The sequence below is a fragment of the Apium graveolens genome, chromosome 1, assembly GCF_009905375.1.
Source record: "Apium graveolens cultivar Ventura chromosome 1, ASM990537v1, whole genome shotgun sequence".
Classification (NCBI taxonomy): domain Eukaryota; kingdom Viridiplantae; phylum Streptophyta; class Magnoliopsida; order Apiales; family Apiaceae; genus Apium; species Apium graveolens.
Window position 1 is genome coordinate 136,844,699 of NC_133647.1, and position 24,748 is coordinate 136,869,446.

The 24,748-nt window shown below is 35.5% G+C and overlaps 1 protein-coding gene across 1 annotated transcript; it reads left to right on the forward strand.

Annotated features, from left to right (window-relative positions):
• The first annotated feature begins 652 nt into the window (after positions 1-652).
• Positions 653-6,131, forward strand: LOC141707082 (uncharacterized). The gene is made up of 4 exons (XM_074510069.1): positions 653-1,573; positions 1,715-2,107; positions 2,474-2,715; positions 5,909-6,131. The coding sequence occupies exons 1-4, from the start codon at positions 653-655 to the stop codon at positions 6,129-6,131; spliced, it is 1,779 nt and encodes a 592-aa protein (XP_074366170.1).
• The last annotated feature ends 18,617 nt before the right edge of the window (positions 6,132-24,748 follow it).

Genomic DNA, 24,748 nt, shown 5'->3' on the forward strand with positions numbered 1-24,748 from the left:
ATTCGACTCGAATTTGAGATTTACCTTTTTGTCATGATATACAAGAATTTTTTTTTGAAAAGACTATTGCTTACACCATGTTATTTTTTTTAATTTGTTGGGATATTATACTATTTTGGAATATTTTAATCAACTATTTTATTCTAAATAGCAAGAAGATACCAAGATGACGGCCTCAGAAGAATCCTCCACCTCCACCAAAAGAAGAGAGCCATGATACCCAACCTCACGTACAACAAAACCAAGACCGAAGGAAACATAGGGACCCAACCCCACCTCAGAATCAAGATGACCCTATGCGACTATTGTAGGCATTTCTGCGACAAAACCCTCAAAATCCTCCAACTAGAGGAGGGGGACCACAACATCAGCAAACCCATCTACTGTTACCTTCAAATCCTTTAAATCTTTGAACCCGCCTGAGTTCAAAGGTACCACTGACCCTGTTGAGGCTCGAGTTTGGCTTCATGAGATCAAAAAGACATTTGAAATAGTTGATGTTGAAGAAGAGAAGAAAATTATATTTGCTGCCTATATGATAAAAGGATAAGCCAACTATTGGTGGGAAGCCAAAAAAATACTTGAAACCACTTTTCCTATACCATGGACTAGATTTACGGAACGGTTCCTCGAAAAGTACTTTCCAAAATACATGGAGAATCAGATGGAACTTAAGTTTTTAGAATTTAAGCAAGGAAACATGTTAGTAGCTGAATATGAAGCTAAGTTCATTGAGCTCTCTAGGTTCGTTCCATACCATGTTGACACTGATGAGAAGAAAGCCAAGCGATTTCAGCAAGGACTAAAACCTTATATTCAGAACCGCATAGCTGTGTTTGAAATCACCAACTACACCACACTAGTTCAGAAAGCTGCAATTATGGAAAGTGGAAGTGAGCTGTATGCTAAGGACGCAAATATGAAGAAAAGAAAGTTCCAAAACCATAGTGAAAGAAGCTTTGAGAAAAAGGTTGAAAATCAGTCAGGGAAACGACCTTTTGTGAAACATGAGAACATGAATGTTGGAAATAGAAGGATTGAAAATGTTGGTGCTCGAAAGGATAATCCAAGATTCAGGACCCCTCAAAACTCTAACTTGCTTCAGGGCAGACCACCTTTACCTGAGTGCAAAACATGTGGAAGAAAGCATCCTGAGGAGTGTTATCAGGCAAATGTCACTTTTTTCAACTGCGGACAAAAAGGACACTATGCATCTTACTGTAAGGAAAAAGCTACTATTTGTTACTCTTGTGGAAGGAAGGGTCACATGGCTAAAGATTGCCGAAAGCAAGCACCTAAGGAAAGCTCTAGACTTAGACTTATGGAACCTCCAAGCAACAAGCCTACTGCACGCACTTTCAACATGACGGTTAAAGATGCCATTGTTGATAATGATGTGATAGCAGGTACGCTTCTAGTTAATTCTGAAGATGCGTGTGTTTTAATTGATTCCGGTGCTACAAGATCTTTTATATCTTTGAACTTTATGAGTAAGTTGGGCATCGAGTCAGCTACATTAGAAGAAGTTATGGCCGTAGAAGTAGCAAACCAGGAAGTTGTCAATGTTGATCAAGTATGTCTAAATTGTGACATAGAAATACGTGGACAACATTTTACTGCTGACCTCATTTCTTTTAAGTTAGGAGAATTTGACATGATTTTAGGAATGGATTGGTTAGTTAAATATGACGCACAAATCAATTGTCGACGAAAGCGAGTAAGTGTGAAAAAGCCAGAAGGTAAACGAGTAATGTTGCATGGACGAAAACAAAGGAAGAAGTTCTTAACCACGATGGAAGCAAAGAGATTCCTTCGGCAAGGATTTCAAGCTTATTTAGCTCACGTAATAGACATAGAAAAGCACACCCCTAATATCAAAGAAATTCCTGTGGTTAATGAATTTGAAGATGTCTTTCTGGAAGAATTACCTGGATTGCCCCCTGATAGGGAGATAGAATTCACGATCGACCTTGCTCCAGGAACACAACCTATTTCTAAAGCACCTTATAGGATGGCACCCATTGAAATAAAGGAATTGGTGACACAACTACAAGAGCTTCTAGAAAAGGGAGTGATTCGTCCTAGTGTGTCTCCTTGGGGAGCACCAGTACTGTTTGTAGAGAAGAAAGATGGATCCATGCGGTTGTGTATCGATTATAGCGAATTAAATAAGATGACAATAAAGAACAAATATCCACTACCGAGGATTGATGACTTGTTCTATCAATTAAAAGGAGCTGCTCACTTTTCAAAGATTGACTTAAGGTCAGGATATCATCAACTAAAAATCAAGCCTGAAGATATTCCAAAGACCGCTTTTAGGACTCGATACGGATATTACGAATTTTTAGTCATGCCATTTGGACTGACGAATGCTCCAGCTGCCTTTATGGATCTAATGAATAGAGTATTCAAGAAGTAACTGGACAAGTTTGTAATTATATTTATTGATGACATCTTGATATACCTCAAGACACCTCATGAGCATGCGGAACACCTTAGATTGACTTTGGATATCTTAAGGAAAGAAAAGTTGTATGCTAAATTTTTGAAATGGGAGTTTTGGATGGAGAAAGTGCAATTCTTAGGTCATATAGTAAGTCGTGAAGGAATTTCTGTTGACCCTGAAAAAGTGGAAGCGGTTGCAAATTGGGAACGACCAAAGACACCAATGAAAGTTAGGAGTTTTCTTGGATTAGCTGGCTACTATCGAAGGTTCGTCAAAGATTTTTCCAAAATATCCACTCCGTTGACCAAACTCACAAGAAAGAGCGAGAAGTTTGAATGGACCCCGAAATGTGAAGAGAGTTTTTAAGAACTCAAGAAGAGATTGATATCTGCACCAGTTTTAACTTTACCCGATGAGAAAGGAAACTTTATAATTTACAGTGATGCGTTGCATAAAGGCCTAGGTTGCGTTTTAATGCAAAATGAGAAAGTAATTGCCTACGCTTCTCGATAACTAAAGGAGTACGAGACTAGGTACCCAACGCATGATCTGGAATTAGCAGCCATGGTATTTGCACTTAATATTTGGAGACATTATTTATACGGGGAAAAGTGCGAGATGTTCACGGACCACAAAAGTCTGAAGTACATTTTCACCCAGAAAGAGCTGAATATGAGACAAAGACGTTGGTTGGAATTGAAAGGACTACGATTGCACGATAAATTATCACCCTGGAAAGGCAAATGTCGTTGCAGTCGCTTTGAGTAGAAAAGAAAGACTTTAGATGTTGATTACTTCGGAAGAGCTGATCAGGGAGTTCGAGAAGATGGAATTAGAAGTCAAGATTCCAGTCCAAGCTAAAGAACACGTATTTGAGATTCATGTGCAACCAGAGCTAATTGAGAAGATACGCAGATGTCAAGAGAAGTTTCTAGAAGAAAGAAGGTCTGAGTTGACCGGAGAAGAACTTTGAAGTTCAAAAGATGAAAAAGGAATTAAGAGATTTGCCTCACAAATCTGGATTCCAAATGTTGAAGAGTTGAAACATGAGATCATGAATGAAGCCCATAACTCACTATTTTCAATTCATCCAGGGAGCACAAAAATGTATCAGGACATTAAGCAAAATTATTGGTGGCCCAATGAAAAGAGAGATTGCAGAGTGGGTTAGTAGGTGTTTAACGTGTCAACAGGTAAAAGCTGAACAACAAAGGCCAAGCAGACTTTTGTAACCTCTAAAAATTTCCGAGTGGAAGTGGGAGCATATTACAATGGATTTTGTGGTAGGTTTACCTCGAACTAGAACCTATCATGACACCATATGGGTTATAGTGGACCAACTCACTAAATCAGCACAATTCCTACCAATAAATGAAAGGTACATAATTGAGAAATTGGTGACTCTATATTTAAAGGAAATAGTGACTCGACATGGAGTCCCTATTTTTATAGTGTCAGATAGAGATGCCAGATTCACATCGAAGTTTTGGAAAAGCTTTCAGGAATACCTTGGTACAAGACTTAGTATGAGCACCTCTTATCATCCACAGACGGATGGACAAAGTGAAAGGACTATTCAAACACTAGAGGATATGTTAAGAGCTTGCGCTTTAGACTTCAAAGGGAGTTGGGATGACCATTTACCTTTAGTTGAGTTCGCCTATAATAATAGCTATCATTCAAGTATAGGTATGGCTCCTTATGAGGCATTATACGGAAGGAAGTGTCGCTCACTGATTTGTTGGGATGAAGTTGGAGAAAGGAAGTTATTAGGCCCAGAAATGATCCAGCAGACTAAACAATCCATTGAAAATATCCGTAAAAGGTTAGTGGTTGCTCAAGACCGATAGAGAAAGTACGCGAATCAAGGAAGAAGAGATAAGGAATTTGAAGTTGGAGAAAAGGTTTTATTAAAGATTTCCCCTTGTAAGGGCGTGATAAGATTTGGTAAGAAAGGCAAATTAAGCCCTCGATTTATTGGACCTTTTGAAATCTTAAAGAGTATCGGATCAGTCTCTTATCAATTGGCATTACCACCAGATCTACAACATATTCACGACGTATTCCATATATATGTACTAAAGAAATATCATCAGGATAACCGACATGCCCTTAATTACGAACCGATTGAGGTAAAATCTAATTTGACTTATGAAGAGCAACCGGTGGAAATTATAGATCGGAAAGTACAAGAATCGAAAAAGAAGAATATACCTTTGGTCAAGGTGTTATGGCGAAATCACGCAATTGAAGAAGCAACTTGGGAACTGGAAAGTGAAACGCGCAACGAGTACCCGTTTCTATTCAACAACGAGAGTGATTCCGGGGACGGAATCCTATAAGGAGGGGAGAATGTAATGACCGACAAAACTCAAGTAATATTCTAATTTTTAATTTAAACTGCCTCGAAAATTTATAAATTTTGCACTAGAGAAAATTTTGCTTTTGTACCCGGATAAAAAAATAATAAATAGATAAATAAATAAATGAATAAATAACTAAATAAAATTTGAGGCTAGAATTAATTCTTAGAAAATTTTATTAGTCATTTAAAAATTTTATTACGTGTGCGGAGATCCCTAATTTTATTGATAATAATTATTAGTCATTAATTTTATAAATTTACTTTTTTTTATAAAATTGGAGCAGCTAATTAATTTATTTAGAATACTATTTTATTTTATCTAGTAAAATTATTTTGATAGATTTAAATTCTTTTAATTAGGTATTTGAGACTCAATAAAATTAGTACCATAATTGTTTCAAGATATTTTAATTTAACTCACCTAGGAATTTTTTTTATCTTTATATTTTTTAATTGCATTAGTAATAATCTTTTCATCATAAAGAAAAATAATAAATAAAATAAAACACTTGGTTTATAAGTGAAGCTTGTTAGATATTTTGGGTAGATATTTTTTTTCAAGAAAAGTCTAGATGAAATACCTTTATAAGAAATTAATTAAATAATGGTCATTAAGAGTTACAAAGCTTACTCTAGAATACTCAATAGAGAGAATTTAGGAGACTCAATTGTATGGTTAAGGTAACTACTGCACTCTTAATTTTGGTTAGTGTCTGTATCTCTAAATTATTTCCAGAGAATTAAATAGGGATTAGATTAGTATTGTTATTTGACAGTGTGTTGCAAATTTCAGCTTTTGAGTTTTATTTGTGCTTATAATAAATTGATAAGATGTAATTAAAGGGGGTTAGCGTAAGGGGAAAGAGGTAGTAAAAATTAGGTTTTTTTTCTTTTATGTACAGATGAGGGTTGTTGTAGTTAGCCCAATTACAAACAGGAGGAAGAACAACTGTATATGAGCTGTGTGGCCGTCGGAGGAGGAGAGGAAGGGGCAGAGCCACCGCGGCTGTTGAGTACCCGGTGGTGGTTTCCGATGCGATGGCACAAAATGGAGGTTCTGTGTTGTGTGTTTTGTTTGTGTGTATATTGTGCAGTGTATGTGTGTGTATTTTGGGGAGGTTAAAGAAGGATCCACCACATCGGTGGTGGCGATGGGGGGCTGGGGTGGTGCTTGGAGAGGGAGTAGCTGTGCGGGGATGTGATGGGTGTAGTGTTTCTGTGAGATTAAAAGAAAGAAGCCACCGCTGCGGCGGTGGGGGCGGCGTTGGCATGGTCGCAGGCGAGAGAGAACGAGGACGGGAGAGCGAGGGAGTGTGAGAGAGAAAAGAACGAGGAAGAGGGAGAGTGAGAGAGGGAGAAAGAGAGAAAGAGAGGAAGAGAGGGAGAGAGTTTGGCCTGAAAATGGGTGGGTAGTGATTTTTGGAAAAAAGATTGATAGGAGCTTGTAGATCAGGCTATGGGCAATAAGATTATGTGAAGAAATTCAGGTTTTGGGTTAGCCGAAAAATGGCCGGCGGCAGCGGCTCCGGCCGGCGGCAGCCATGGAAGGTGAGGAGTGGTGGGGGAGGAAAGGTTGAAGATGAGTTTGGGGAAGATGGGGGTAAATCTGTAAATTGGTAAAATGAAATTAAAATGATTTGATAAATAATAAGTATTGTTAAATTGATAATAAATATTGGGTAACAAATGTAATAAAAGAATTGGGCAAATAAAAGTGACATTAAAAAGGAAATAGTTGGATTAATGGGAAAAAGAAAATGAGATAAAAGTAATGTATTATTATTTTGGTTAAACAAGAATTAGAGTATTAAATTATGGAATATAGTATAAGTTGTGATTAAAAATAATATAGGATAATAAGAGTTGATGCATTGGTACCAAGTTATTTAATAGTAAAATAATCATGAAATAAAAGTAGAAGAGTGTAATGGCGATTACAAATAAAGTCAAATTTTAGGGATATTATCGTTAGCTTATTATAATTTACTGAATAAAATGACTCGATTAATTCATTATTAAAATAATGAATTAAAAGTTTAATTGGCATTAAAATATTTTAAGAAAGAATATTTAGAGTGAGTGTTTGAGATCCTTTATCGAATATTATTTAATATTTCTTATTTTATGAATTGATAGAAATTCAATTTTACTTCATGGAATTATGGAGCAATGCTGAGCTTGCGTATTGCTTTAAATTATTATAATTATTATTAGCATACGGGTGAGCAAGGCAAGTTTACTATCTCTCCACTCACCTTAAAAATATTTATTTTCGTAAATGTTTTTAATTATATTTTTCTCAGGTGTTGTTTATTTCAAGTTTATTTATTTATTTAAGAATGATTTATTTTCTGAACTTTAAAAAAAATATTATCATTATTTTGAATTAGTTATTTGAATTTAAATTTCCTTGATCGAATACCCTATCTTTTAATAAACCTTAGTCGTACTCATTGTTCGAGACGACTCCTTTTAATTTCTTTTAATTAAGGTTTGATTCCTTAATTCGGGTCAACCACATTCATTTCTTGTCGGTTACATCTATTGTCCAGATGTATCCAATTTTATTGAAATTAAAGATTGATTCATTGTTCGAATCAGAAATTAATAGAAAATATGTTAAGTTTATTACTTGTAGTGATTGGTCCTACTCACAATGATCCTGAACGTTATTTAGTCGTTTGGTTATTCTTTTGCTTTGAGATAACCAAATAATATTTCTTTGAACTTGACCATTCTCTTTGTTCGAGATGGTTACCTTCTTTTCTTTCTAGACGATGCTTTGTTTGTGTCATCTATAATTATTTTCTTGTTCTCTGGATTAATCCATTGTTCGGGTTAATGTAATTTATTTGAAAGGTGCTAGCTGTGTGCGAGACTTATCAAATAAATTTTCTAGTGTCTAGCTTCGTTATCAGAGAACTACTCGGGGATTCATATTCTAAACTGGTCAACGTGGTCCAGAAATGTTGACCATGATTGTATGGTCCGAAACGTTGACCATATTCAATCTAGTCCGTGATGGTTAACCATGGTTAGTGATAATATGTTATGTTCGAAGTGACATTTGGCTCTGTGGAAGCCAGGGTTGTGTGATAACCCATTTATGATTAATTGCTAGCAAAATTTGAAATGTAAGATGGGACTTGCCTGAAGGCACTGATCACGCTACACGCGAGTTCTGCAGGAGTTGATACTTGTGACATGGTAGTTGATCGAGCCATGGGGTATCGAAAGGTGGACGACCAGTATGCTCTTGTGTCATGTTGTTTAAAGATGTGTTTGAGTTTGTTAATATTCTCAAATTCGAGATTTATTATTTAAGTTGTCAGTTATCTTTTATTCTTAAAATTTCAAATATATTCTGTTATTTCCTATTTTTGGGTATTGGATAAATAGTGAATTTGCTGAGCAGATTAATGCTCACTCTTGCCATCATTACATTTCGTTTAGCAGTCAAATTAGAAAGTGATGAACATCCAAATCCGCGTGCGAAGGGCAAGGAAAAGATGCCAAGTTCAAGCAAGGATCGGTAGATTGTCTGTGTGTCAGCTATATGCTATGGAAGTTGCCTAGTAGTGGAATAAAATTTTAGTTGTGTAATAAAGTTCTAGTGGTTAGTACTTTGGTTCGTGGAGTATGTATGGTATTAGTAAGTGATCTTTGGATCTATGGACGTGATAAGATAAATGTATTAAGGTACTTTTTATGCTATTGTAACTATAAACAGGTATTTGATACACTCCATGATGTGGCAACCTAAATCCATGAAAGAGCGGGTTTAGGGGTGCTACAGATTGTACCCTATAACGTAGTCTCTCGCGGCGATCCTATAATTAGGGGTTAAATATCGATATAATGGGTTATGAATGTTTATAGGATAATTATCATTGTGAACTAAATTTATGAAAATTTGTAAGATGATCTAAGCTAATGTCGGATTGTTTTAACTTTTTGTGTAGTCTGAATGGTTGTGTGATAATATTCATGTAAAGTACGGTATCTTTCATATTTATGTTGGTTTAAATGTGTGGATGATTTCTTATTATTAGCTTTGCATATTTTTATATAATTTGGTGCTGAATTACGCTACGATTTTATATAAATTGGGATTTGTGATTGGACAAGTTTAGAATTCAATTTGAAAGCCGAAAAAGGCTGGAATAAAAGAACAGCAGGATGTTGCTTCTGGAGAGAGAATTTAACGACGGAATTCTGAATAACTTATGACGGTTATGACGGAATTCTGTAATTATGCTGGCTACTTACGACGGAAATTCTGGGTTACTTGGGACGGTTGTTCTTCATGATTTACTCATTTTTTATTTTAAATTAATCCTGGCAAGCTTGTGGGCCCAAGATGCTAACTTACGACATACAAATTATCGTAAATTAAAGATAAAACGACGGTATATTCCATCGAAGGTGTAATTATCAGCCCACTAAAAGTGGGCTCCACTTCCCTAACTTGCGACGGTTTTTATAGATTTGTTACGAAATGAATACTTATGACGAAATGGTAACTAATGACGAAATATGTACTTACGAAAAAATCGGTACTTGTGACAGAATTGATATTTATGGCGAAAAGGTTATTTGTGACGAAAATCTGAACTTAAAACTTGAGCAAAAATGTCGAATATTTTCCGTCGCAATTGGGCCAATTGCGACGAATTCTAGTGTAAAAATATATATTTTTTAGCCCAATAAACCATTAGTCCCGGTAAAAAAATATAGCCATGTATTTATACAACTCAGCCCAATAGTTTGTCAAAAACACTCACCCCAATATTAGCAAGGATCAAATTTAACCTGTTAGCCCAATTTAGAGACATATATATAACCAAATAATGATATAAAGTAGAAAACAAAAATTAAGAGAAAAAAATAATTTAAAATTTCAAAACATAAAAATATATACAACTAAAAAATTAGGTTTGGCGCTCAACACATTCAATTGTCATATATATTGGATTATATATTCTTCCACTGTCGATTAGACCACTCAGGCACTCACCATGTGAGTAATTTTAACTTCTTTAATTTTTAATTGATTTTGCATATGTGTAATATGATATGTGTGTGTCTATATATACATGTGCGTAGATGTTCTTTTTTATTGTATTCGTTAAGAAATTAGTTTATAAATCCTGTGATTATTGTAAGTTATTAGCGATTAATCTCTTAGTTTAATAGTTAATTAGGTTATTTTTTATTTAATAGGCAAAGATATTTAAAATTTAGTATAAATTAAATGACATAATAATTTATTTATTTTACATGACTAAATTTCAATTATTTTTTATTTTATTATGGACAGAGTTTAATATATTCATTCAAGTTCAGTTTGAACACGATTATTTTTTATGTACTCACATAAATTAAATATAATCTCATATTTTGACTTGTTACGGGAATCAAGATCAAAAGAGGAAAACATTATATTCCTATTTTTCTAATCCTACGGCTACTACTAGTACTCCGCCTACATATATAGTTGGTTGTCCCCACTGAATAAAATGATGTGATAATGTCACAGTAACATAGAACATGCATGCATAATCTTCTTCCAAAGCTAAGCTAATCTCATGTCAATATCATATCTCTTCATCAACTATTTAAAAAAGAAACACGTCACTGTGATGTGTTTGCATTAGTTGTGTGCTTGATCATATATTTTATGTTCCTCCTTTCATCTTTTTTCTGTTATAGGATATTTCCCGTCCTACTTTATTAGCTGTCAGTGACGGTTTTACAAAGTTACAACTGAGGCATTAAGAGTATGTGGGAAGATTGTGTGTGTTATTCATCCAAACACCCAAGTCCAATTCATCATCTTGTTCTTGTTAAGTAACCAATGGCTCTAAAATCTTAAGATTTAGAAGAAGGCCTGAACACGATCTTATACTCTTCCCCCTCATTCATACAATTCGTATCGATTGATAATCACAAATATAACCAATACCAATATATCATAATAATAACAAATACCTTTGGGTGAGCTCGACAACAAACAACTGTTATCCATCTTTTTTCAAACTGCTGTCTATGTGGAAATATCTTATAGTGTCGTACAACAATTTTTTAAGTGCATTGTTGTTTTGAATGATAAACTCAACGCTTAAAAACCGTTGTTACTATATTAACTTATAGTGACTTGTGACAACAATTTTGTACATTATGTTGTGTAATTCAAGCCACTGTTTTTCATAAGAGTTATCTTACAAAACATCAAATAGCGGACGAAAATAGTTGTATATGTGGTATCCCCTCATCGAGTCAAACAATGGTTTTTAAAAGCAATTTTGTTGTAAATCTTATACACAACGCCTAAATATCGTTGTTACTATAATAACTTATATTGACTTAAGAAAACAATTTTTTTTAAATAAATTGTCTTAGGAAACATCAAACAATGGGATAAAATAGTTGTCTCAAATATTTTTTTTAATAAAAGTTGTTTTTCATTAAATCAGAAAAAATCCGACAATATTGTCTCCAACAAAATTGATGGAGGAGACCTAAAATCCAAGAATCAATTAAGCGCACAAAGAATTTTGCAATCTCATGTGCCACCCTATTTGCTTGATTTCTATAAAAATCTACAAACACTCCTCCTCTACTAATAAGCATAGATTTGCATTGTTGCACCAGGTTACCCAGCTCGAGCAAATTAGTGTTTTCTCATCTTATTGCTTTGATAAATAGTTGTGAATCGCTCTCAATGGTTACTGTTGACATTGGAAGATAATCCAACCATGAAAGAGCCTCGACAATCCCTACCATCACTACAAGAAATTTGGCTAAATTCCACCGATTTTGGTCTAAAATGGCTATTTTTGACCAACCCATTGTTGGTCGAACAAAGGCTAGTCGAAAATAAGGGGTGGGGTTGAATTTATCCAAATTCGACCGAACTAAATTCGACCGAACTAAATTCGACCGAATAAAAATGACCAACTTAATTCGACCGAAATTGGTTGAAAAAACTCAGCCCAAAATTACTACGCTAAATTCGACCAAATCTGGTCAAAATAAGTATTCTAAATTAGACCAAATTTGGTAGAATTTAATAAGCACGAGATTTTTAAAAAACAGCAGCAGAATGCATTTTGTTGCTCAACAAAATTTTTTGAACTTTTTACTAGGTTTTTCATAATGTAATTTCATAAAATAATAATGGACACAATAGTAATTTTTGTTTATTAATATAAAATTACAAAATATATAATATAGATTTTAGAATACAACAATTTCTATCCTTTTGTAACATATTGAAAATTAAAAATTATAAATTTAACTCACCCAGATGATAAACAAATAAAAAAAACTTAAATCGGTTCATATACATGAACTAATTAATACAAGTCTTATTTTACATCTTAGTTTTCGAAAATGAATTTATCGGAGGCGGATGGCATAAACTCTCGTCTGAGGTGATAGTGATGAACTCGCAGAAATTGTTGTGAAATGGTGAACTCCCCGGAATCTGTGTGAATCGGATGAATTCACTGAAATTGGTTTAAAATAATTTGCCACTTGGATAAATATAATTAGATGATATTTAGTATGAGAGATGTGTGTTTGTGTTAGGTCACACTTTCACTGTAGAGGGGGTGAATACAGTGTTTATTACAATCAAATCAAACTTCAAGAACTTATGTAAGAGAAAACAAACTTTATTGAAACAATAAACTCTGTTACAATCTGGAACTGTTATCTCTCAGTGATGAACAAAATATCATGAGAGCTGCTAGGGTTACAGTAAATAATATTCTCGATAATGATAACACTTATAGTGTAAACCCTATGTCTGTGTTTATATATTACACAGTTACAAGATAATCGCTAATTGATATGGAATATAATTCTGCTTCCTAATATATATCAATCAGATATCTTTCCTTCCAAGTATTCCATTCTTTACAGAATTCCTTCTTCATGCATATCTCTTCTTATGTTTATCTTGATCTTCTTAACTTTAATCAGCTACTGTCCTTATCTGATCGTCCTTCAGCACTTAAGTTCTGATATCTATCTCCTGATGCTTATCTCCTGATAACATAAGTACTGATATCCCTTAAGTTCTGACGTCCAGTATAAGTACTGATCAGTTAAGTACTGATTTGTTCTGTTCAAATAAGATCTGAAATCTAAACATAAAACATATTAGCCATGACATTATCAAATATATCTAACAATCTCCCCCAACTTGTAAATTAGCAAAATATACAAGTTTAACAAATATTTGATGATGTCAAAAACATTAAGTACAAATGCATGAGAAATAGACAAGATAACTACAACTTACAGTCCTTAAAGCTTTTACCAATTCAACTTCTGATAACAACTTTAGTCTGTATACACATCAGAATTTAAGTAGTTGTAGATCTTTGACTTGGCTTCATCATTTTCTGATCTCTCTGATGTCAGGAGTTGTTCTGAGATAATTCTTCAACAAACATTTCTCAGCATATCTGAGTTCATCAATCATTCTCCGTTTGACATCTTTAAGCTCTGCAGTATCTTCACCAGTTTGAAATATTGCAGCTCTGAGATCATTAATCTTTGCTCTTCTCAACTCCCGATCTAGTCTTATGACATAAGCTTTGTTAGACTCTAGATTGAATTCAAGCCCCTTAATACCAAGATATGTTCTGATCTGTGCAGTATTAGGCTTCATATCAACAATATCACCATTGTGATTTCTGTACTTTGGAACATATATGCTGTCAGACTTAACAGAATAAAGTCTTTTCTGTCTCTGAATCTGTTCTTTCAAATAATTTGCAGCAGTCCCTGTCAATCTGTCATCCACTTGAAGTAAGAATAATACATGCTCCAATTCTTCAAAATACTTCAATGGAATGGCATTTTGTCTTATATGATAAACCCTACCATCTGTCATGAAATACAACAAGATGTGTTCCTTCAAGTAGGTATGGTAAACCATTTATACAGATTCCAATTGATTCAATCTTTCAGGAGTTGCTCCAATTCCTGGTTCACACAAGGAAGTTGGATCATTGGTAGTGTTGTGTACTCTTCTTTCATCAGCACTTCCCAATCCAGTTTTATCTCTTGCTTCCTTTCCAGTAACTACTCTAGCTTCAAAACGACTTGCAGTAGTCTTCAAAGGTTGAGTTTGTTTTGCTTTAGTGAATCCTGGTAGGAGTGTATTTGATCTTCCTTCTGATATCAAGTTAACTTGAGCTGTGTCAGAGGTTACTTGCTTCTTTTGAATATCAGAACTTTTAATTTCTTGACTCTGAACAACTTGAGCTGTGTCAGAGGTTGTTTTAAGAACTTTTTTTGAAGTCAGAGCAAGATTATCTTTGTCATCAGTAATTTCTTCATCTTCAGGAGGTACATAGACTTTAACAGGTTCACCAACCTTTTCTTTACCCTTGGATCTTGGATCTATCTTTGGTTGTGATTTAGCAAATGTTGCTTCAGTTTGTGCCTTTTCTTTAATCACAATACCTTTCAGTTTTGGAAGTGACTTTTTACCAGAAGCTTCGGATTTAGATGTGACTTTCTCTGATTTAAGTCTAGCTTCTTCTTCCTTTAAACTTTCCAAGTCCATTCCTGGATTTTCTTGAATAAATAACTGTCTTGACATTTCTTCATCAAGATCTAGAAGTTCATCAGAATTTATTCTTTTACCAGTATCAGAACTTAATCTCTTCCCAGTATCAGAACTTATCCTGTGACTTGCAATTTCAGCATTTCTTGATGAGAATCTTTTACTTTGACTATGACCTCCACCCATTCCAGAGTTTCCTTGGTCATCTTTTTCATCATCCTTTCCTTGCAGTGTCTTGTCATCCTTGCATTTGGACTTAATCACTTTCTCCCCCTTTTTGGCATCAGCAGGAAGTAGAAGAGAGATAAGCAATTCCACTGAAGATTGGATTTCTGTCAGTTGTGATTGCTGAGAAGCTTGATTTTGCACAATTTTATCAATCTGTGCTTGTTGGCGATCTTGAGTCTTCTCAATATAAGCAATCCTGTCCATAGATGGTTGAAAGAACTTTTTCTTATCAAGTTTCCAAACTTGTTCTTGTTTGGTAAAGTTCTCCTGAATCTTGTGTATTTCGGCATGAGTAGTTGAATGAAGACCTTGTAGATGTTTAGTACTCAATACAGTGACACGAAGTTGAGCTTTGAAATCATCAGAATTTAACATTTCATCAACTTTAGTAAAGTGCTCAGTAAGATGTAACGCAGATGGAATACATGAGACTGAGTTCCATTCCTTAGTCCACTCCTGTCCTGCAGGAGTTTCACTCCAAGGCACTGGTGGTTCCTCTGTAACATACTTCTTTACTAGTTCAGACTTTGAAAGAGGAATGTGTCCTGAAGGACCTGCTGCATCAGTATTTGCAGTTGGAGCAGCATCACCGGTATCTCCAGCATGTGCAGCATCAGAACTTATAGAATCAGTATCATCTGATATAATAGCAGTGTGAGTAGCAATGGAGGTGTCAGCATCCTCTAATTGCTGATCTGATGCTAAGTTCTGATCAACAGCCAAATCCTGATGCTCACCTAAAGTCTGATCATCAGTGTCTAGATGCAGAGAAGGTGACTTAGATAATTCCGGAGTTTTAATAGCATCAGTATCAGTTGTTGGCAAAAGATTTGTTGCTGTTGGAGCTTCTAAGAAAATTACTCCAGGCACAACTAAGTGTTGATCAGCATTATCAGCACTTGTGCCTTGATGACCAAGAGACACAGATGGGAAATTAGCCTTGTTAGATACAGTGTCCTGAGATGGAGTGGATGGAGAAGAAGTAACTGGAGCAAATTCTTTTTCTTGTGAGATCAGAGATTCCTGATCCCCTTCCTTAGCTGCTTCCTCATCATCATCTGAAACTGGCCTTTTTGCCCTCTGTTTCTTGTATGTCCTTGGTAATTTAGAGTCCTTAGAAGTGTCAGGAATTGTCATTTTTCTAAGCCTCTTGAGAAGCTTAGATCCTCCAAGTTCAGAATCCTTCTGAGAAATCTTTTTCTCAGCTGCAGTTACCACAGGTTCTGAAGAAAGAATCGGTTCCTCAGAATCTGAGTCATCTCTCAAAGTGATCCTCCTCTTCTTCTGAGGTGTGTGAGAAACAGTCTTTGTTCTCTTTGGCTTGGAAGATGTAGGTTTCACATAGGACTTGAGATATGTTCTGAGAGATGGTTGAGAGGTTTGAGGTGGCTGAGTAGAGATGGTAGGTGCTGATGAACCAGGTTCTGATGTTTGAACATCAGGATAAAGTGCAGTGTACTTAACAGGATCATAGGTGATTAAGGCTTGTTTGACAGATAAAGGTATTAAGAGGGGTCTTAACACAGCCTTTTTATTATCAGAAGATAATAAATCAGTAAAAGCTCTCTTAGCTATTCTGAAAGATGGAATGAGATCACCAAAATTTTGGGGGGAATTACAACAAAAATTATAAATAAGCTGACAAAATCTTGCAAAATATATAGTATTGCGATCTTCTGTCATCCTATCCCCAATAGAACCCAAAACTGCACGTGCATAATCAAAATCAGTGTGATTTAGAAGTGCATACCCGATTTGTTGGCTGAATATGGGAATTGCATCAAAATTTGAACATTTGTTGGCGAAAGCTTTGGTAATGCAATCAAAGAAGAAACTCCATTCCCTCCGTATGAAGGATCTCTTCAACTGTCCAAGCTTGGTCAATGTCCCTTCATATCCCAGACTAACCATCATATGTTGAAGAACTGAGTCATCAACAGTAGAATAAACACAGTCCTCAGGAAGCTGTAATGCCTGTCTAACCGTAGACAGAGTCACAACATACTCATTTTCCCCTGATGAAAATATTAAACTTGGGGATCCGTGAGCACCACCATTGTCATATACTCCACTCCTCCAAAACTCCAGTACTTGAACCCCAGAAATTGATGTAGGCTCAGTTAGAGCAAACCCAATATCAGAACTTGTGAGAAAGTCTTGAATAAAATGAAATTCAGAGGGTGCCTCTGTAGTGTGTAGTATCGCAGAGAAGTTATTAGGAACAAACTTTGCTCCATCAAAGAGAATGTCCTTGGGTGCCATGATGTTTTGATAAGAAAATAGTAACCTATAATGTGTTTGAGAAAATGCCTCTGAAAAGAAAATCGTCAGAAGATGAGAGAGTTTAAAAGTAAAGAGAGAGATAAAATATAATGGTAAATAAAAGATTTGACAATCTTTGCTCTCTTTTACTTATACACAAAAAGTAACCGTTGAGGACACATGGCAGACATGCATTTAAAAGTAGTGGTAAATACCTGGACACCTGTTTTTCATAGAGAAAGCAAAAAGTAATGGGCACGGTAAATAAGGAATAATTACCACCCACTTGCAGTTTTTCAAGGAAAAACAAACCGTTTCACTTACCTAGATTCCATTAATCAAGGTGAATCAGTTTTAATTTAAAATTGAAACTGTTCCCACTAATTCAAATATTTTACTCTGCAATATTAATATTCTGAGAAAAAAACTGTGTGTGAGAATGAGTAAAATCAATCAGTTAAGTAAGTACTGATAAAACATTATCAGAACTTAAAATCAGACACAATTTATACGATCATCAGAATATTTATCAGGATTTATCAATGCGTATCAAAATTTCTCAGAGACAAGATCATAAGACTTAAAACAAGTTCCATTAATATATCAAAATAATACATTGATGAAATTGAAATTACATCAGAACTTTTACATTCTTGTCCTAAGCTTCTAAATCTAACATCAACAGCCTTAGTCCTAGCTAAGAAGCCTGACAACGCTGAGGATGAAGAAGAACAGGAAGAAGACGAGATTAAGTCATCTTCCTCTTCCTATCTTCGACAAACAAGATAGCGAGTCGAATGATTCGCTCTTGCTGACGGATAGCTTCCCGCCGTTCCGCCTCCAATCGATCAAAATGAAGCTAGTAGTCCATCTCGAAGAACAGAAGTTGGTTCAACACCGCCTGTGGGACAGAGCCCCATATCTCTTCAGGAATGGCAGTTACATGCCACTCCTGCTGCCAGTCGGCGCAGCTAAGCTCCATATGAAAATTTTGGTAATTCAAAAACATGTTGTATCGAACCATGATGCTTTTGAAAAAAAATATGAAGTTAAGATTGTGAGAAAAATTGATGAAAGGGCTAAAGTGAAGTGGCTGATTATATAGGCAAGAGAATGCCAGGAGACGCGAAGATATTTAATGCTGACAGATAGAGTTAAGTCTACCTCGTCTCCCTAGACTTGAAAAAGAATAATAGTCATTGGAAAAGGAATGTGCACATGTAACAAGAGTGAACTGTTCAAGGACGAGTGCCATTATGTTTTAACCATAGACTATTAATCTTCCACTTCAACATTTCGAAATTAATCTGAGACTGTTACCAAATTTTACTCACAGATAAGTCAAGTAAAGGGTTAGACTGAAAAATCAGAACTTAGACCTATACCAGAACTTAACAGTCATCAGAACATAATGTCTTAACTCGAACAAGGAATATCTATCTTAGTAAGTTTTCATACAAGTTCTGAGTTATAGTCTTCAGGACTTAATCATCAGAGCATATAACTAGAACATGTCCTCAGAATTTGTGCAAAGGGACACAGTGACTGTTTGTCTAAAAGAACATAGACCACCACAAAAATTTCATCATTCATATGGAGTAATTTGTGTGTGCATTAAGCTAAATAACTAATAAAGAGTAAAGTCTGATCTACTTCAGTACATCTTAGAAATAAGTCATAATTAAAATTTTGCTAAAGAGCTGTCATCATCCTGAAACCTACTGATAAATGAGTTCATGCATGAGTCCACCTCAACTGTTTTTGTGCTAATTTTATGCATCTTTAAAATTCTCTTTTACAGTGGCTTCTCAGTGTAAGTGAGTCACGACTGCTTATCAGAATTTATGCTATTATCAGAGTATTTCTCCAGTAATCATAGAGTGTGAACAGTCACCAAGAAAAATATTTTGCTTTTCTAATGCATATTTACTTAATACCAGCTATGCACTTGGGTCGTCCCATTCACATTTTTACTCTAGATCTCAAAGGAGTACCTGATATTATTCTTTGATTTTTGTTCTTCTTCTTTTGATAAGTGAGGTTTATCAGCACTTAGTACATTCAGCAGTTTTACTAGAATCAGAACTTAAACAGATGAGTAGCATTATTCTAATTTGGGACTTAGTAATAAGATGAACAAAGTAAACTAAACTAAGCTCAAGTATCAAAATTTGCTTGTGTCATAAGATTTCCACAGAAATAATTACTTCTTTCATGGGATCATTTGTTTATTGAAGACTAGTAGGTCAGTATCTAGCACAATTATCCTCATAGAATAGAATGATTACTTAAACAGATATATCACTTATTAGAGTTAAGAGATATGTATCAGACAACAGTCAGTACTTAAAAACATTTATCAATTAATGCACAGAATATTCAAAGAGATTAATTCTGTAAATACTGATCATAAAGTCTGATAACATAGAACAAGGTTAAGCAGATTTAGAGAAAGAACCTGAAATCATTCCAAGTTCATTTACCAATTTTGTAAAGGTAGCTTCACACAGTGGTTTTGTGAAGATATCTGCTACTTGTTGATCTGTGGGAACAAAATGTAATTCCACTGTACCTTCATCCACATGTTCCCTGATGAAATGGTACCTGATGCTGATGTGCTTTGTCATAGAGTGTTGAACTGGATTACCTGTCATAGCAATAGCACTTTGATTATCACAGTAAATAGGGATTTTGAAATATGTTAACCCATAATCCAGTAACTGATTCTTCATCCAAAGAATCTGTGCACAGCAGCTTCCTGCAGCAATATACTCTGCTTCTGCAGTTGATGTGGAAATTGACTTTTGTTTCTTGCTATACCAAGAAACCAACCTGCCTCCAAGAAATTGGCAGCTACCACTTGTGCTTTTCCTGTCAATTTTGCAACCTGCAAAATCTGCATCTGAGTAACCTATTAATTTAAAATCTGATTCTCTAGGATACCATAATCCTAGATCAGCTGTTCCTTTAAGATACTTAAAGATTCTTTTTACAGCTGTTAAGTGAGGTTCTCTTGGATCTGCTTGAAATCTTGCACAAAGACAGGTAGCAAACATGATATCTAGTCTACTAGCAGTTAGATAGAGAAGTGAGCCAATCATACCTCTGTAATCAGTAATATCTACTGAATTACCAGTATCCTTATCCAGTTTTGTTGCAGTGGCCATGGGAGTGGATGCACTTGAACAGTCTTGCATTCCAAATTTCTTCAGCAAGTTTCTGGTGTACTTAGATTGACAAATAAAAGTTCCTTCTTCACTCTGCTTGACTTGAAGGCCCAGAAAATAACTAAGTTCTCCCATCATACTCATCTGATATCTTGACTGCATTAGGTTGGCAAACTTTTTGCAAAGTTTGTCATTTGGAGACCCAAAAATAATATCATCAACATAAATCTGGATCAAAAGTAAGTCCTTGCCATGGTTGAGATAGAACAGTGTTTTGTCAATAGTTCCTCTGTTGAATCCACTTTCCAGAAGAAACTGAGCTAAAGTCTCATACCATGCTCTAGGAGCTTGCTTAAGTCCATAAAGTGCTTTATCAAGCCTGTAGACATAATCTGGATGTTTGGAATCTACAAAGCCTGGAGGTTGTTCAACATATACTTCCTCTTCCAATTCTCCATTGAGAAAAGCACTTTTCACATCCATTTGAAAGACAGTAAACTTTTTGTGAGCAGCATAAGCCATGAATATCCTTATGGCTTCTAACCTAGCAACTGGCGCAAATGTTTCATCATAGTCAATTCCCTCCTGTTGAGAATATCCTTTTGCAACCAGCCTTGCCTTGTTCCTTACAATTATGCCATCACTGTCAGTTTTGTTTCTGAATACCCACTTTGTACCAACAACCGGTCTATTCTTAGGTCTTGGCACTAAGGTCCAGACTTTGTTTCTTTCAAATTCATTCAACTCTTCCTGCATTGCTTGCACCCAATCAGCATCTTGAAGAGCTTCTTCCACTTTCTTTGGCTCAGACTGAGAAAGAAAAGAATTGTAAAGACACTCATTCAAAGTACCTGTTCTAGTTCTGACACCTGCCTCAGGATTTCCAATTATCAAGTCAGGTGTATGTGATTTTGTCCACTTCCTTGCAGATGGAAGATTTTCTGTAGAACTGGATGCTCCCCCATGATTCATGCTGTCTTCGGTTTCATTTTCTGATGCTCCCCCTGAAACTATGCTCTCTGAGTTGGATCCTTCAGTATTTAGATTTTCAGTACTGTCAGTACTTGGCTTATCAGAACTTGACGAATCAGAATTTGAAGAGCCAGATGTATGTTCTGATGCTTCTTGAGATATGATAATATCTTGAGTATGCTCCCCCTGCATTGGTGCATCTTCCTTTGACGTAGTCACCACAGTTTCAATAACATCAGAGTTTAATCCATCAGAATTTACAGTATCAGGACTTAGACTGTTAGGACTTGAGGTATCAGAATATAAATCTTCATTTTCAAATCTCAGCTGATCATGATCAATGCAATCTTCAAGTCCAGTGATCATCTTGTCATCAAAAGAGACATTGATAGATTCCATGACCACTTTTGTTCTCAAATTATAGACTCTGAAGGCTTTTGTAGAAAGTGAATATCCAACAAAGATTCCTTCATCAGCTTTTAGATCAAACTTGGATAGCTGTTCAGGATGAGTCTTGAGAACAAAACACTTACTTCCAAATACATGAAAGTATTTGAGATTTGGCTTCTTGTTTTTCACCATCTCATATGGTGTTTTTCCATGCTTGTTAATGAGTGTTGCATTTTGAGTAAAACAAGCAGTCTGCACAGCTTCAGCCCAGAAATAGGTTGGAAGCTTTGCTTCTTCAAGCATTGTTCGTGCAGCTTCAATGAGAGTTCTATTCTTCCTTTCAACAACTCCATTTTGCTGTGGAGTTCCAGGAGCAGAAAATTCATGCTTTATTCCATGATTTTTGCAGAACTCTTCCATTATCAGATTCTTGAATTCAGTGCCATTATCACTCCTCAAAATTTTCACAGAATCTTTGATCAATTTATCCAGATGTTTGACATGATCAATCAGGATAGATGGAGTTTCACTTTTTGTGTGCAAGAAATACACCCATGTGTATCTGGTGAACTCATCTACTATGACCAACGCATATTTCTTCTTTGCAGTAGACATGACATTCACTGGACCAAATAGATCAACATGAAGTAGATAATAAGGCTCAAGAATTGATGATTCAGTCTTGCTCTTGAACGAAGATTTTCTTTGTTTAGCCTTCTGATATGAGTCACAAAGACCATCAGGAACAAACACTGATTTTGGCAGTCCTCTCACAAGATCTTTCTTGATCAGTTCATTTATCTTGTTGAAGTTTAAATGAGAGAGTTTCTTGTGCCAATTCCAGCTTTCTTCAGTTGAGGCTCTACTCACTAAACAGATTGCAGAACCATCAGAACTTGTTGAAAGCTTAGCTTCATAAATGTTACCACGCCTGAATCCCTTCAGAACAATTTTTTCTTTAGATTTACTAACTATTTCCCAATGTTCTGCAAAGAAATCAACATGATAACCTCTGTCACAGATTTGACTTATACTCAGTAAGTTGTGTTTAAGTCCTGAGACCAGAGCTACATCTTTAATGATGACATTCCCAAGATTGATATTTCCATATCCCAAAGTTTTTCCAATGTTGCCATCTCCATAAGAAACACTTGGGCCAGCTTTCTCCACAAATTCTGATAGCAGGGCCTTATTTCCAGTCATATGTCCTGAACATCCACTGTCCAGAACTAAAATATTTTTCCTGTTGCCCTGCAATCAAAAAGACCATTAATTATTAGTTTTAAGGACCCAGACTTGCTTGGATCCTTTGGCCTTTTTAGGTTTGTTAACATTTGCAGCGGATTTAGCATCAGATTTTATGTTAACAGTGTTCTTATCAGAACTTATACTACCAGACTTTGAATCAGAACTTACACTAAAAGGAACAACAGAAACTTTCTTTAAAGAAGGTTTTATTTGATAATAATCATAGTACAAACTATGATATTCCTTACAAGTATAAATGGAATGCCATAAACTACCACAATGAAAACAAGGATCTTGTGGTTTGTATCTAACAGACTGACTCTTAACTCCTGATTTTGTAGATAAGGAGTTAATATTCTTATTCTTCCTGCAAAAAGAAGCCAGATGGTTAGAACTTCCACAGTTATGACACGCTTTCCTAGGAGCATCAGGAACAGATTTATAGTTATTGCTTTTATTCACACCTTTCTTTCCATTCCTGTTTTTCCTAGGTGATTTTACCTTGTTTGCATTCTTAACATCTTTCAGCTTATGCTTAAGCTGCTTCTTTGTCATTAAGCCTATGTTAACTTCAGCTGTCTTTTCCTGTTTTAGTTTGTCAGAAGCTAATTCCTTTTTAACTTCTGATTTATCATTTTCAGATTTTTCAGTTACAAACTTAACAGGTTTTAACTTCGGATTTTGCTTATCAACAGGCTTAATTTCTACAGTTCCTTTTTCATTTTTATTTTCTCCATAACCTAAGCCCTCTTTCCAGTTTCCACTGCTTAGCAAATTTTGAGTTGTTTTGCCAGAGTTAGTCCAAGTTCTGATAATCTCTCTCTCCTTTTCTAACTCAGTTTTTAGAGATTCATTCATTTTTAGCACTTCATCCCTAACATAAAAAGCATCATCTCTATCCTTCTGAGTTTGATGGAACATGACTAACTCTTTTTCTAAGAAATCATTTCTTTTCCTAAAAGCAAGATTTTCAGAAGTTAATCTTTCACATGTTAAAGTTTGATCTCTATAACTAACAAACATGGTTTTAAGATATCTTCTCAACTCATTAATATCATCAGTATGAAAAGCATAAGTAGTCTGAGGTACCTTTGTTTCAGCAGCTTCAGAACTGCTCTCAGAACTTGATTTATCAGCATTTGCCATCAATGCATAGTTCTCCTCACTTTCAGAGTCTGAGGTGTCTGTCCAGCTTTTCTGCTTTGTGACAAGAGCTTTGCCTTTGTCACTCTTGGTCTTCTTGCAATCAGGAGATATGTGGCCCTTCTCACCACAATTATAACATTTAACATTAGCGTAATCTCCTCTGTCAGACTTTCCTCCTCTTCCTTCAGATCTTCTGAAATTCTTCTTATCAGAACTTATGCCTTTCCTGGAAAACTTCTTTCCCTTCCTGAACTTCCTGTATGCAATCTTTGTGATTCCTTTCACCATAAGAGCACACAGCTTCATCATCTCCTCATCAGCATCAGTTTCAGGCAAGCTTTCAGAATCTGAGTCATCATCACTCTCAGAACTTGATGACTCAGTATCAGACTTTATGATAAGAGCTTTACCCTTGTCTTTCTTTGAGGAAGGTGGTTTGGGGGATTCCTCTTCATCCTTGAGAGCAACTGTCCTTGACTTTCCTCCTTTCCTCTTGCTTCTTTGTTCCATCTCAAGTTCATGAGTCTTGAGCATTCCATAGATTTCATCAAGAGTTGTTTCATCAAGATTGTAGTTGTCTCTTATTGTTGTTGCCTTCAAATCCCAACATTCAGGAAGAGCTAACAGGAATTTAAGATTTGTATCTTCAAGATCATACTCCTTATTAACCAATGACAAGTCATTCAAGAGTTTGACAAATCTATCATATACATCAGTCAATGACTCATTAGTCCTAGAGTCAAAGTGTTCATACTCTTGAGTGAGTATTGTCTTCCTGTTCTTCTTAACTGTTTCAGTTCCTTGACACCTTGTCTCCAGTGCATCCCATATCTCCTTAGCAGTCTTGCAGTTGATTACCCTGTTTGACATTACATTATCAATGGCACTATGCAATAAGTGTCGTACCTTGGCATCCTTAGCAATAGATGTTATAT

What these genes read in the sequence shown, in the direction of transcription:
- LOC141707082 (XM_074510069.1), top strand. Translation starts at nt 653, where the DNA reads ATGGAGAATCAGATGGAACTTAAGTTTTTAGAATTTAAGCAAGGAAAC. An exon ending in TGTCTCCTTGGGGAGCACCA is followed by an intron (nt 2,108 to 2,473) that starts GTACTGTTTGTA and finishes ATATACCTCAAG; the next exon opens with ACACCTCATGAGCATGCGGA. An exon ending in TTAGCTGGCTACTATCGAAG is followed by an intron (nt 2,716 to 5,908) that starts GTTCGTCAAAGA and finishes TATATTGTGCAG; the next exon opens with TGTATGTGTGTGTATTTTGG.